Below are 13,650 nucleotides of genomic sequence, written 5' to 3'. Positions count from 1 at the left end.
CCCGCCCAGACCTGTCCTCTCCTACCTCGGAATTCTGACAATATTTGGTGTTTACTTCTCTATGCAAACTTATCAGTCAAGAGGCAGGACCAAGCCAGCAGACTAAGGAATGGCCTCCTAGAAGTCTAGGCAAAGGGAAGGGTAAGAAGGAGCACTCTTTGGGGATGCAGAAGATAAAAGCCAGAGGTGTCATGATCAGATGCCTGGAATGCAACACAATTGCCAGGACCAGCGCAAATCTGGGAATCTCAGAAGGGAGGCACTCCAGGGAAGAGATGGTGATAGAGGCACATTCATATTAAACCCCTGCTGAATCCTGTGTGTAAGACGGAGGGAAACACAAAGAGGAAGGGAACAGGTATTTCTTGCACATTCTCCACCTGTCAGGCACTGTGCTAAGCTCATTCACACCTGATCCCATTCACCCTGCAAGCTTTGGCATTCTTATATCCATTCTACAAATGAGGAAATGCAGGCTTGGGGAGGCTACCTAACCTACCTATACTCACAGAGCCGATGAATGGCAGAGCCAGGACTGGAAGTTTGTCTGACTCAGACCCCAGAGCCTTTTCTGTATCTATCATGTGGCCTCTCCTCACAGGACTCCATGTGGCAGGGGACACTGATGTGCACACTGCTGGGTCCACGGCCAGGGTATGAAAAGCAAGACCCAGCTCCAATTTAAAGCAGGCATAGTCCAGGCGTGAGGATAAGGAAATGACACCGTAGAAGGAAAAGAAAAAATAAAATAAGTTTAAAAAGGTAAGCAGCAAGTATTGTGGGAACCCACAGTGTGGAGGAGGGTAGTGCTGAATTGTGAGCTGGGTAATCAGCCTGGGCTAGCTAGAGAAGGTGACCTCCAGCTGGTTAGTGAAAAATAAATAAGATTTCAACAGACAAAGGACCTTGAACAATATCATGCAGGTATGCACAAACTTGGGAATTTTGGAAAATGCCAAATACTCCAGTGTATAAGGGACAGAGATGACAGGGGAAAAAAAGTGACCCAAACATTAGGAACTTGAGGCTGGGCACGGTGGCTCACGCCTGTAATCCCAGCACTTTGGGAGGCCAAGGTGGACGGATCACAAGGTCAGGAGTTCGAGACCAGACTGGCCAATATGGTGAAACCCCCGTCTACTAAAAATACAAAAATTAGCTGGGCGTGGTGACATGTGCCTGTCCTCCCAGCTACTTGGGAGGCTGAGGCAGAAGAATCGCTTGAACCCAGGAGGTGGAGGTTGCAATGAGCCAAGATCATGCCACTGCACTCCAGCCTGGGCGACAGAGCTAGACTCCGTCTCAACAACAACAAAAATAGGAACTTGAAAGTAAGCACAAAGCAGCTTAGTTGCTTATTAACCTCATTAGAACTGGTGGCCAATGCTTTAAGGTAGAGGTTGCAAACTGGGAGCGTGTGCACCAGGTCTGGCTTCTGGGTATGTTTGTCTTGCGTGGTATTTTTTAAATTAGTAAACGTCACATAAAAGTCCAGAATTATAAATTACCTTAAAAAACTAATAGTGTAGGTTATATTGCGCCCTCCTTCCTTCACCATGACAAATGGTTAGAGCTGAGTAGCAGCTGTCAGTTTGCCACAGTCCTCACCATTCCCTAATCTATACTACCCCTGCTTCATTCTTCATTCATTACTTGTGACCAGACATCTGAGATGACTCTGGATTTATGTTTTAATCTCTTTATTTAAAACACACACACACACACTGCACACACACACGTCACCACCATCACAACCACAAAGAAGTGCTTGAGTATGCTATAGCATGACCTTTTCTTCACATCTCTGCTCAAATATCTCCTTATCAGAGAGGCCTTCTCTTACTACCTTCTAAAATAGGACCCACTGCCCTTCTATGGGGCTCCTTTCTCTTCACAGTACTCCAACACTTGACCCATTACTGATTCACTTGTCTACTCTCTCTCCCATCTCTAGATTGTAAATCCTGTGGGGAGCAGGGGTTCCCTCTCTTATTTATGCAGCCATCTCCCCAGCAAAATTTGTGCCTAGTACATAGCAGGCCCTCACTCCATAGCTGTTGGGTGAGCAAATGACCAGAAATGGAATTTAACTCTGGGTAGTGAAATGCTTAGGGTCACTTTAACCCACCTGCTGTGCTGTGGCCCAAAACACATCCTCCAAGTGAGTGGCGAAGCCTTCACTCAGCCACTCCTCCGTCCAGTCTCGGGCCCCGATGGCTAAGCCAAACCAGGCATGGGCAATTTCATGGCAGAGGCGGGTCCCACAGAGATGGCTCCCTCCTGTCAAGATGCTCTGAGAGAGGAACATGATGTGTGGGCTGTGGATAATGGGGGAGAAAATGCACAGAGTCTTGTTAGAGCCTGTCCTCATGGCCATCCCATGGGGCAGCTTTCCTAGCCTGGCGAGCCTGTTATTATCATGTGCATGCTAGATCATGACTGATAGGCTTGCGGCTTAGATGCTTTCAGACATAAATAAAGTGGCAGTTTATGTTTCTGGCTGTAGTTCAGGTGGCCGTTTCTGCCAAGCAGTTTTCTCCATCATCAAACGGCTATTACCTGTAATAAGTAACCTGCACCAAAGTTTTACACTCAAAACAAAAATTACAAGGCAAAGGAAGCATTTACTCTGAAATCTGGACTGTAAAAGAAGAGCAGGTGTGACAGTGTGAAGCCTAAGCTGTCAGGAGAGTGATCAAAGAAGACCCTTCAGCCAAAAATCTGAGCAGCTTACAAACAAATTGAGAAGTCATGCAGAAGGACAGAAAAAGCCAAGAAGAATGGAGCAAAAAATGTTCCATTCTGCACGGGGACTGGCTATATGTTAACAAACGAGCAGGTGCCGGGGATGGCTGAGGTTTCCAGGAGGCCCGAATAAAGGCCAAGACCATGTAAGGCCAGGCTTTTCCGTCATATCTGCAAGTGCTTATAGATTCACATGACAGAACAAAATTATGCTGAGAAAAGAAGGCAGGGAGTTATCCCACCCAGGTGTGCAAACGGCCCCAGGACTGGCACCAGACAGGGAGATTTATCTAATCTCATTTTCCATATCTTGTGTTAAAACCCAAAATACCACCATTAAAACTGCATAGGTGGAATGGGAAGAAGGGGAGCTGACGAAAGAGGCCCATCAAATACCTTCCATGCCTCCTCCTTCAGCAATTATCCTTTTTCCAGGACTTGTTTACAGTCTTCCTAATGAAGAATTTGCCCTTAAAAAAATCTCTCCTCCATCAGTTGAACAAAAACAGTCGTGAAACCTTCCAAATTAGGAAACTGTAAACACCGGTTCCTCCCTTCAGAAGTCATTTGTTTGCTATCATGTCGGCTCGGCACAAGCCAAGACTGCTCGCAGGTTTTTCTTCCACTCCCACAGCCACCATTAAAGAAAACCCCACCTCGAGTTCCCTTACACAACATCACCCATTCAGCTCAGAGAGCTCAACTGCAATCATGGTAGTCATGTCTGCCAAAACAGACAGCTTTCATGTGAAGTAATAACAGGGCAGGCATGCAAATGAAAAAGCATCTGCCAGGCGCTCTGAAGAGGACACCAGAAACCCCAGAAATTACAAATGGAGTTGGGGCACTCAGGATAAAGGGGTGCGATGCAACAGACACCAACGGTATTGTTCAGAGCACTAACTCAGGGGGGAAAAAAAAAACAAGGAAGGAAGGAAGAAACTGAGAGACACAGGAACTAAACTCCCCTAACTGAGAAAGTCACCCCGTTGAGAAGACAAACTGTGCAACCTGGCATTTTCAAGTAAATGGCTCTGGCATGTGCAATGCTACAAAGAAAAGCCACAGAAATGTACCAAGTAAATAACATTCCAGACATACTGCTGGCAGCAGTTCACCCTTTGGGCTAAAACAAAACAGAAGTAACTTCAGGCCTTATAAACAGGCTGGAGGGCAAGCCTGCGTGGGCAGGGTCTGCAGCCAGAGAGACAGACATGCACGTCCTTACAGAGACTGGAGGGCGGACTCCAGCCAGGAAGCTTCCACGAGCGGATGACTGCAAAATCGCTCTAAGACTATTCATGAAGAAAAAGCCTCCACTGTCCGGGGACCTGCCTGCTCTTCTGTCCCAGTGTGGAAGCCTCACCAGGGCCCATTTATGCAAATATAAGTCTGCGAGGGCCTGAAGGAATGCACAATAGCAGCTGTGGGGGGAGGCGGGTGGCACTTCTTTCTCCCACCCTTTCATTTTTTCCCCTTGAGCAGTCCTTGTTGTCTGCACCACACTTCCCTCCCCACCCTTCAATGTTCTGGAGACACCACCCTGGCCTCAGTCCATCTTGTTGGGCTTGGGACAGGCCCCAGCGTTGCCAGAATTCCACCTAAATTTCCCCTTCCCATCTTCAATCCTTTCTTCTGAGTCAGGGGTAAATGTACTTCCTATTGTCCTCTGAGGGAGGCCAAGCCCGAACATCCCCCCAACTCAGAAGGAAGGGCGTTTAACCATATAAATGACCCCACTATCTGCGGAAAACATGACCTTCTCCCTGAAAAGCAATTTTCCGGCTGGTAACCTGAATCGAAAGCCTCCAGGGCCCGTTTGGCCCTCTAAGGTTGGGTTTGACTTACTGGATACTCTGGGGCTATTTCCCTATGAAGGAAAAGGCTTCTTTTTAAAACTAAACCAAAAACATGGAGTAAGGTTTTGATAACATTTCTCAAAGGCTGTTAACAAAATCCTGACATAAAAGGACCAACAGAATATTCTTTCAAGGAGAATTTCCTTCCCTCCCTTGGACCCTAAATGTCTGAACGTCTCATGTTAAGTAGATTTAACCTCTTTTTTTAGACTGCTTTTTTTCAACGGTGAGTGAAGAAAAGTAATTCTCTTTAGCTCACTTCAAGGAATAATATTAAGTATTTCTTTCCCAACAGATAATCTACCCATGTCCACCCTCAAAACAGAACGGACCTGGAAAACACTGCACTCCTACCTCAGCCTGGACTCAACGGCCCAGCCCGGCTCCTCCTCATCCCTGCATTCTTGGAACTGTGCTCATGGTCCGAGCCGGCCTGCCGGTGATCAGTCTTCCCCCTGACAAGGCTCACTGGAAAACTGTTTCTTTTTTTCCCCTTGAAAGGGTCTGTGTCAACTGCCTCTACAAATGCCAGACTGTCGATTCATCACCATTACAGAGAATGGAAGATAATCACTTCAATGACATCTTCATCCTAAAAACGTTTCTTTCTTGCCTTTTTTTTTTTTTTTTTTTAATCACAGAGTTGATTATTTTTCCCAAATAAGAGATGGGCAGGAAAGTGATATTTCAAATCTCAAAAAGCACAAGCCCTCTTGCTTCTATTCCCCACCATAAATTCTTTTTGGCTCCAAGTGGTGGAGGAGAAGGAGGTGGCAGGCAGGGGTGGCTTGCAGCCACACTCCCGTGTTGTCATTCTTCCCCAGCAGACCACCTCTGGGGCTGCCTCCTCCGCAGAGGCCAAGCGTATTGCATGTCTGCCCGCCTTGCCCCTCGAGATTAAAAATATCATGTCTGGTCTGAAAACACTTTCTCAAAGCTGTTCCTGAACACTACCTACCCACCCAGATTAGAAGGCTGCGTCTGTTAATCTAAAACATGTTTCTAGCAGAGGAGGAAGGAGTGCCTTCATTACTCCCAGGAGCTGCTCCCATCCTTCGGGAGGAATTCAATTTGGAGCGGAAATGGAGAATTTCATCAGATCTTAAGTAGGAGCTGGTGTTTGATTTATTTGTGCTTTTTCCGTGGAGCCCTGACCAGCATGGCCCATCTTGCTGTGGATGGAGCAACCCAGCACTCGGCGGCCCTGGCTAGATGCTGCTGCCACAGCAGGTTCCAGGAGGCTGCAGGGGTGGAAGGAACCCAGAGGACGGGAAATTGCTTGCCCTTAAGGACAAGAGCCCCCAGGCCACCCCTCCCATTTTACGGGAGCAGCCCCAATTCCCCTCACGGAGAGCAAGTTTACTTTTTTTTTTTTTTTTTTGAGACGGAGTTTCGCTCTTGTTGCCCAGGCTGGAGTGCAATGGCACGACCTCAGCTCACCACAACCTCAGCCTCCCAGGTTCAAGCGATTCTCCTGCCTCAGCCTCCCGAGTAGCTGGGATTACAGGCATGCGCCACCACGCCCGGCTAATTTTGTATTTTTAGTAGAGATGGGGTTTCTCCATATTGGTCAGGCTGGTCTCAAACTCCCAACCTCAGGTGATCCGCCCGCCTCCTCCCAAACTCCCAACCTCAGGTGATCCGCCCGCCTCAGCCTCCCAAAGTGCTAGGATCACAAGCATGAGTCACTGCGCCTGGCCGCAAGTTTGCTTTTCACACAGATCCTTGGGAGGCATCATACAGACTTACATTTATCAAGCTGGTACTTCTTATGGATTCAAAGCTTTTCACAATTTCAACATGTGCAGCCCAATATCCCATGATAGAGACGAAGGAAGACCCGAGAGAGGGGGGAACCAGGCTCATTGCCCTCTAAAGTCCAGCAGGATAGTTCTAAGGGTCTTATAATCACGAGCAGCAGCTTCTGCTTGTGTGACTTCATTACTTGCTAATTTAAACTGGACAAGTGAAACGTAGACTCGTAGTAGCCTGGGGCCATCTGAAAGGGAGACAAACTGTCGCTCCGCCCCTCTTAGGTTCATAGCCTGTCTTCTCTTTCCTTCATCAGGTGTGAAGTGATGTATGTCAACACTCTCACCTACACATTTACAAGCCAAACTCTCAGCCCCTGCCCCTTCTTCTAAACGAAATCCCTTAGTCCCTCTCTCCTGGACGCAGCCTAATGTAGGAGATGCTTCTGTAGTCCTGAAGCCAAAGTCAGGGGGTGACCCAGACAGCCTGGCGGGACCCTCCTTCCCTCTGGCCCTGAGACTGCGTGGGAGGGAATCGGCATCTTCCACTTTCCTCATCTGGCACCTACCCGACTGCAGTGTGTATCTTTAAACGGGAGGCTGAGGAGATGAGGGGATAGTCTTCTGGGGATATGGGACCTTCAGTAGCCTAAAGTGGAAACCAGTTCCAAAAACTTGAAGCAAACTTGCTACATCTGATCAATGTGTAAGGGGATCTGGGTTTGAAAGAAAGGCTTAAGGTTAGTAGAAGTGTTTTCTTAAAAATTCTGGAAAACTTTGGGAGGCCGAGGTGGGCAGATCACAAGGTCAGGAGTTCAAGACCAGCCTGGCCAACATAGTGAAACCCTGTCTGTACTAAAAATATAAAAAATTAGCCGGGTGTGGTGGCAGGTGCCTGTAATCCCAGCTACTAGGAGGCTGAAGCAAGAGAATGGCTTGAACCTGGGAGGCGGAGGTTACAGTGAGCCGAGATTGCAACATTGCACTCCAGTCCAGGCAACAGTGTGAGACTCCGACTCAACAACAACAATAAAATTAAAATTAAAAAAAAAAATAGTAAAACATCCACTCATTTGCCTAAATGAATTTTGACTCAAATGTGACTACGGCAGAGAGACTGAGGAAAGCCCCAGGGCCACATTCCTTATTCTTGTACCCAAACATCTTCTCCTTCTGAAGACTGACTGCTCAGTGTTTGCTATGTGCCAGGCACTGTATTTTACACATGCCATCTCATTGCTCTACCCCACAACCTCAGTTTACACACGAGGAAAGTGGGGTACAGAGAGGCAGACTGACTAGCCCAAGGTCACACAGCTGGCAATCAATAGAGCCAGGACTGGAGCTCACATAGTCTGGACTCTAAAGCCTCACTCTGACCCACTCTGCCCAGTGTCACTGGGTTTAGACCTGTGGCTTCTGGGCTCCCGTCCCTCTGTGCCAGCTCAAGCTCATGGGCTTCATGCTCATTACTCTCCCAGGAGCTCTGTCTTCAGGAGGCACCAATGGGAAGCTATCAACCACGTCCTGAGACCTCTGTTCCCTCAATCTACATCATAGCCAGAATTGGCCCAAGGTGAGTAGGCCTCGTCCTAGTGAGAGGAAGGTAGGAAATAAGGGTACAGAGGCCATAGGGGGGCATCACTACTCCACTGTTGATGCCCCTGAAAAGCAATGCCTACTTCCTCATAACCCTGTCCTACGCTGGGAGTCCCCAGTGGGTCACAGGGGCATGCGTTAGACAAGCCCTTACAAAGGTACTTAGGTCAGTCCCCAGGAGGGTGACACACAAGTCTACCTCTGCCTGGTCTCCACCTCTCACCTATATTTGCTAAAGCCTGGTATTCTTTTCAAGTAGAGATGGTTTAAAGCAGGTCACAAACTCAAAGAGCTACAGGAGGCAAGAAGATAAAATTAGGGCCGTAGAGAATGAGATGGGAAAACAGATAAAAAGATGAGGGAAGTAGACAAGCAAAGAAGCAGAGAAAGGAGCTGGGGGAGCAGATGAGGGAAATAAAGATGGAGATGAAGGAAGCAGATAGAAAGATGAGGGAAGAAAACAAGACGAAGGAAGTTCATTACAAAAGAGGCCAACAGGCTGAGGGTAGCAGATACAGGTAACAAAGGGAGGGAGACAGAGAAACTAGGAAGTACAGACAACAAAGGGAAGGATGCAGAAGACAAGCTGGGGAGGCAGGTAACAAAAGGAGGGAGACAGAGAAAATAGGAAGGACAGACAACAAAGGGAAGGATGCAGAAGACAAGCTGCGGAGGCAGCCAACAAGATGAAGGAGAGAGAAATTGAGGTTAGGGAAGTGGCAGTGATACTATAGGGAAGTGGGCAGCTACGTCACGGAAGCAAACAACGATGCCAAGGTTAGGAGCTCCAGCTTTATGATCTGGTTTAACTTCTAAGTGCTCTCAGATGAGGCTTATGGTTTCAGGTCACATGGAGATGTAAATGATGTATACCTGGATCCTAGCAAGGTTCAAGGTGGGTGCTCATGGGGGCCAGGGAAAGGCTCCAAAGCACAGCACAGACGACACTGGGGAGGAGAGAGGCATGAGGGTGGAAGGGGAGGCTGGGGACACAAAACACTGTGGCCAGCTTCACCATTTGCTTTAGCGTTAGTTGTGGCCTATTGCTAGCAGGAAAAACAGCATGGCAATGACAAAACATGGAGACCACCTTGAGTCTAGGAAACACAGAGACCACCTCTGGCTCAGTGGCAGCTGTGCAGACCATACAGAAGGCTCAGCTACTGACCAGCAGAGCAGCGGATACATCCCTTCTGACCCCAGGGCAACACATCCCGAGAGAACGTTGTGGAGACCTTGGCCCTGCATACGGAACAGGGCAGCACTGCTGCCTGAATCTCAGGAGTTGGCCTCACCTGCCTCGGCTGCTCTGCCTTAGCCCGGGGGTGGGGTGGGGGCAGGTTCTGATGGTTATGGTCATCAAAAAAGCTGCATGTGAAAGTCTCAGGTTTCAAAGCTAAAGAATTAGAGGGAGAAACAGTATTTTACCGAGTTTTTCAACTAGATTTGGACTCCTTTCCCTCTCTCAATCTGACAGTACATGTTCTGCCTTAAACATTCCAGAATCTCATAGATGAGAACAAAAAATTTGTTTCTGAACAAATTTTGAACATTCTGTTCATTTAGTTATACATTTTGGAGACTATAGATTTTGGTTGTCAGGGGACACACCCATACCCACACAATATGAACAAATATTTATCGTAACTGAACATGTCTTTATTTATTTTATTTTATTTTATTTTTTGAGACGGAGTCTTGCTCTGTTGCCCAGGCTGGAGTGCACTGGCGCTTACTGCAACCTCCGCCTCCCGGGTTCAAGCAATTCTCTGGTCTCAGCCTCCCGAGTAGCTTGGGACTACAGGCGTGCCCCACCATGCCCAGCTAATTTTTGTATTTTTAGTAGAGACGGGGGTTTCACCATGTTGGCCAGGATGGTCTTGAATTCCTGACCTCATGGTCTGCCCGCCTCGGCCTCCCAAAGTGCTGGGATTACAGGCATGAGCCTGGCCCTGAACATGTCTTTTGAATCATCTATAAATTACTTATGAATGAAAGCTGTGTATTTTCTGCAGGATCTGGGGAACTCTTCTGGTAAGTAAGTAATTAAAGTGAGTAACCAACTAAAACATGTCGGCAGCCTCATTGGAGTGCGCAGATGACAAAATGTGATTCCACTCCCTCACCTCCCCATGGCCCCCACCTCCATCCTCCCCAATCAGGGTGATGATGTTTGTTCCCATAAAAAGAGCTAATAAAATTAGCCTCCACTGTGATACAGGGAAAATCTTTATTTAATAAAATAATGTGTTTTGCTCCATTCCCAGAACAGCAATAAAATGGCACAACTGAGAGCCGTAATAGCTCATCCTGGTGGTTTTCACGGCGAGCACAAGTCTGTCACGTGTGGCGGTGTGAAGGCCTGGAGGGCTGCTTTATGGAGGGACATGTTGGGGCAGCTTGCAGCCATTCTCGGCAAGGACAGTTTGGTGACTGCTTTCCTTTGAAATACACTCTTTGGGTCCACAAATCAAATCTTCCCATGTTCCCTGTCTGGAAAAAGTTGTGGGGATTTCCCAAAGTGTACTCAGAATTCAATTGGTGAGGAAGGCATTCATTGTTTCCCCAACTGACAGCAAGAAGCCAAGCCCCAGTCAGGCCCTCTGCAAATCTGAAAATCCAAGATAGGGTCAGGAAGCTGTTGACTTGCCCTGCTGGGCTGGTAAAAGCAGACACGAAGTAGCAAGACTGGTCTGTACAACAAGAGGCCTGAGCGCAACAGAGGCACTGCCGGCTGACAGAATTCAGGCAGCAGGACGTCGGGGTGGAGGCAAGTGTGGGTTCCCTGCCAGACCACCACACTGCCAACTAGATTTCAAAGCAAGGGTAACTCTGGTCAGGCAGCAGGACGTTGGGGTGAAGGCAAGCATGGGTTCCCTGCCAGACCGCCACACTGTCAACCAGATTTCAAAGGAAGGGTAACTCTGGGTAGGAACAAGCAACAGAGTGGCCTTGGGGAATAGCACATTAGAATCAATCCTGCTAAATCAAAGTTAGATCCAGGAAAAAAGAATTGAAGGAAGATGAGTTCTCATATTCCCTGATGGCTGCGTGGTGGCAGCAGCGGTGATGATTAGAGCAGAAAGAAAAGAAAAAATAAAATAATGATGATACTAAACACATATATTGTTTATTTTCTCCCAGGCAAAGTTCTAAGTATTTTATGTTTGTTAACTCATTCAATTCCAGCAACCACCCCACGAGGAAGATATTATCGTGCCTATTTTACATGTAAGTAAACCAAGCCACACAGAAATTATGTCACTTGCCTAAAATCCCAGAGTTAATATGTGTCAAAGCAGATTCAAACACAAGCAGCCTGGCTCATACACATGTTTTGCTTGATCAACACCAGCGTGTATCAGAAGCACCGGGAGATAGGTCCACTAGATAAGAAAATAGCACACGCAGTCAAATTTGAATTTCAGATAAACAACGAATAATTTTTTGGTGTATGTTCCATGAAATATTTGCTAAAAGCTGGCAGCCCTACCTGAAAGGCTTGTTAAAACAGATCTCTGGGCCTCACCCCAAGAGAGTTTGTTTCAGTAGGCCTGGGTGGGGCCTAGGAACCTGTATTTCTGTGAAGTTCCTGGGTAATGGTAATGTGGCTGGTCCAGAGACCACACTGAGAGCTGCTGATCTGCACTGTGGTGGCTGCACAGCATCAGCTTAAATAGCAAAAACTCACTGCCAAAGTTTATAAATGGGAAGACTGTATCCAAAAATCCAGATTTTGAAATTACATTAAAAATTTGAAAGATGTGGCCACACTAGGCCCAGGTCTTTTTTAGAAGTGGACACATATTTATTCTGTACACACACACACACACACACACACACACACACACACACACGTCTAATGCCAAAGGGCAATATTTTATCATTTCCTAAGAACAATAATAAGCATTACAGAGCATTTCAAAGATAGGAATTTATCAGGTCCCTGTTATGATTCACCCTGGTGAAATCGGAGAAGCAGGCAAAACCTGCTTGGGAGTCCCTCATCACAGGCCTGTATTCTTATGTAGTAACTGCAGCTGAATCGGAGCTGGTCCTTTCAGACAGGGCTTGGGCTCTCCAGTTTGCTGTGGTCCCAACTTCTCCCTCCTGTCTCCCTGCCATTGGCTGAGCCTCCTTGTCATTTATAATCATGTGTGTGGTTTTTTTCCTTCTTATCACAGGATAAAAAGTGAAATATTTCTTATATCCATGTCTCCATCAAAAGTAGACCAAGTGTTTCTTAGAGGATGCTCTATCCAACCCATTCACTAATTTATATTGCTGCCTGGCCCCTTAGAAGCATTAGGATTTAAGCTGTTTTGTTTAGTTTTTCTTATGAAGAATCCTATTTATGGCTATAAGATGATTTAGCAAACCCTTCATGCAAAGGGCAAAGACACAAACTTCTGCCTAGCTCAGGTTGATCGACAAATTCCATATTACTAAGGGTGAAATTAATTGGGTTTATTGTATTTTTGAAATCCAAACACAGTTTCAATTATTACTAGCCACTAATGGCTTATAATGAAGGCAGAGCTTGTTAACTAAGCAAACAACTGGCATGTTTGTTTAAAGTGTAAATAGAAGGAAAATTCATGAATTAAACGAATGAATTCACTGATTGTTCTCCCTTGGCTGTAAGGGGGCATTCAGCTGCCACAATATATATCACCACCTTTGTTAAACAGATTCGCCTGCTCAAGTTATCTTTATCCGGTCAGAGACCGTCTTAGTGGTAGCTTACAAAGTAAATGTCTCTCTTAATTTTTCAAAGTACTCATCTGCATCAATAAATGCCACTAAGTATAAGGGATCACCTGGCTATTGGGGATTCATAAATAATTGAGCTTTTAAGAATAACAGCATATTTCCTAATCTCAAATTATGACTCCATGGATAGACCACCATGGCATGCTTGTCGAGATAAGGAGACAATATGCTTCTTATTTCCCAGGGTGGTCCTGGAAAATATGTGACAGATGGTCGTTCTCAGAGGTATTCAACTTAACAGCATGTCCCTCTGAAAGGTAATAAACCTCACCAGAAACAAAAATAAACAAATAAAAGTCTCTCTAAAGTCTCCTGATTTTAACTAACCTTTTCATTTAAAATTATGAGCCTTCTATTTCTTCTCTCCAAATGGAATGCATCAGGTTTATTGGATATCTACACCTCAATCCCATTTCTCTGGATGGTTCCCTTGACTCATCATTCCTTGCATGTGTTCACCGTGGTGAAAATGTGGGCAAGGATCCCAGGAATTCCTTTCGTTCTAAAGAATTCTGCCTGCCCATGTCCCCATTCCTAGGTGGTTACCCTTTTGTGATCTGAAAGGCACCCGGGTCTGTTTGGAATGTATTCAGCTGCAAGTAACAGAAAATACAATGAACACTGGCACACACTGGAGAGGTTTTTCCTTTCTTGAAACAATACCGCTGGAGTGACAAGACGTTGCTGGGGCTGGTGCAGTGACTGGCAGTGTAGCGGGAGCTGGAGGACTTGCTATACTCCCACTCTCCATCCTTCCTGTGTGCACTTCTTTCCTCATGCTTGCCCCTCATGCTCACGGTTGACCACTACACCTCCATGCACCATGTTCATGTTTAACATGGAAGAAATGCGCTGTGCCAGTAACAACGATCCCTTTCAACAGGAAAGCAACTTTTCCCAGGGAGCCCATAGCCGAGATTCCT

General features: G+C 46.6%; 1 protein-coding gene and 1 long non-coding RNA gene across 16 annotated transcripts in view; one reads left to right on the top strand and one right to left on the bottom strand.

Moving 5' to 3' along the window:
• The window catches only part of AOPEP (aminopeptidase O (putative)), a 369,731-nt gene that overhangs the window by 161,613 nt on the left and 194,468 nt on the right, over positions 1-13,650 (bottom strand). For 11 of the 15 annotated variants that reach the window (XM_024251889.3, XM_063714294.1, XM_063714296.1 and 8 more), the window contains one exon: positions 2,129-2,318. The exons of the other annotated variants lie outside the window; for them this stretch is intronic. In XM_024251889.3, the coding sequence (XP_024107657.3) occupies positions 2,129-2,318 (190 nt within the window). The remainder of the gene's footprint in view (positions 1-2,128; positions 2,319-13,650) is intronic. 15 annotated transcript variants of the gene reach the window in all.
• On the top strand, positions 4,497-7,417 carry LOC134759789 (uncharacterized). The gene is made up of 2 exons (XR_010136552.1): positions 4,497-4,577; positions 4,900-7,417. It is a non-coding gene; the product is annotated as an uncharacterized LOC134759789 (long non-coding RNA).

The sequence above is a fragment of the Pongo abelii genome, chromosome 13, assembly GCF_028885655.2.
Source record: "Pongo abelii isolate AG06213 chromosome 13, NHGRI_mPonAbe1-v2.0_pri, whole genome shotgun sequence".
Taxonomy (NCBI): Eukaryota; Metazoa; Chordata; class Mammalia; order Primates; family Hominidae; genus Pongo; species Pongo abelii.
Note: the sequence above shows the minus strand (reverse complement) of the source record. Positions and strands in the feature narration are given on the sequence as shown.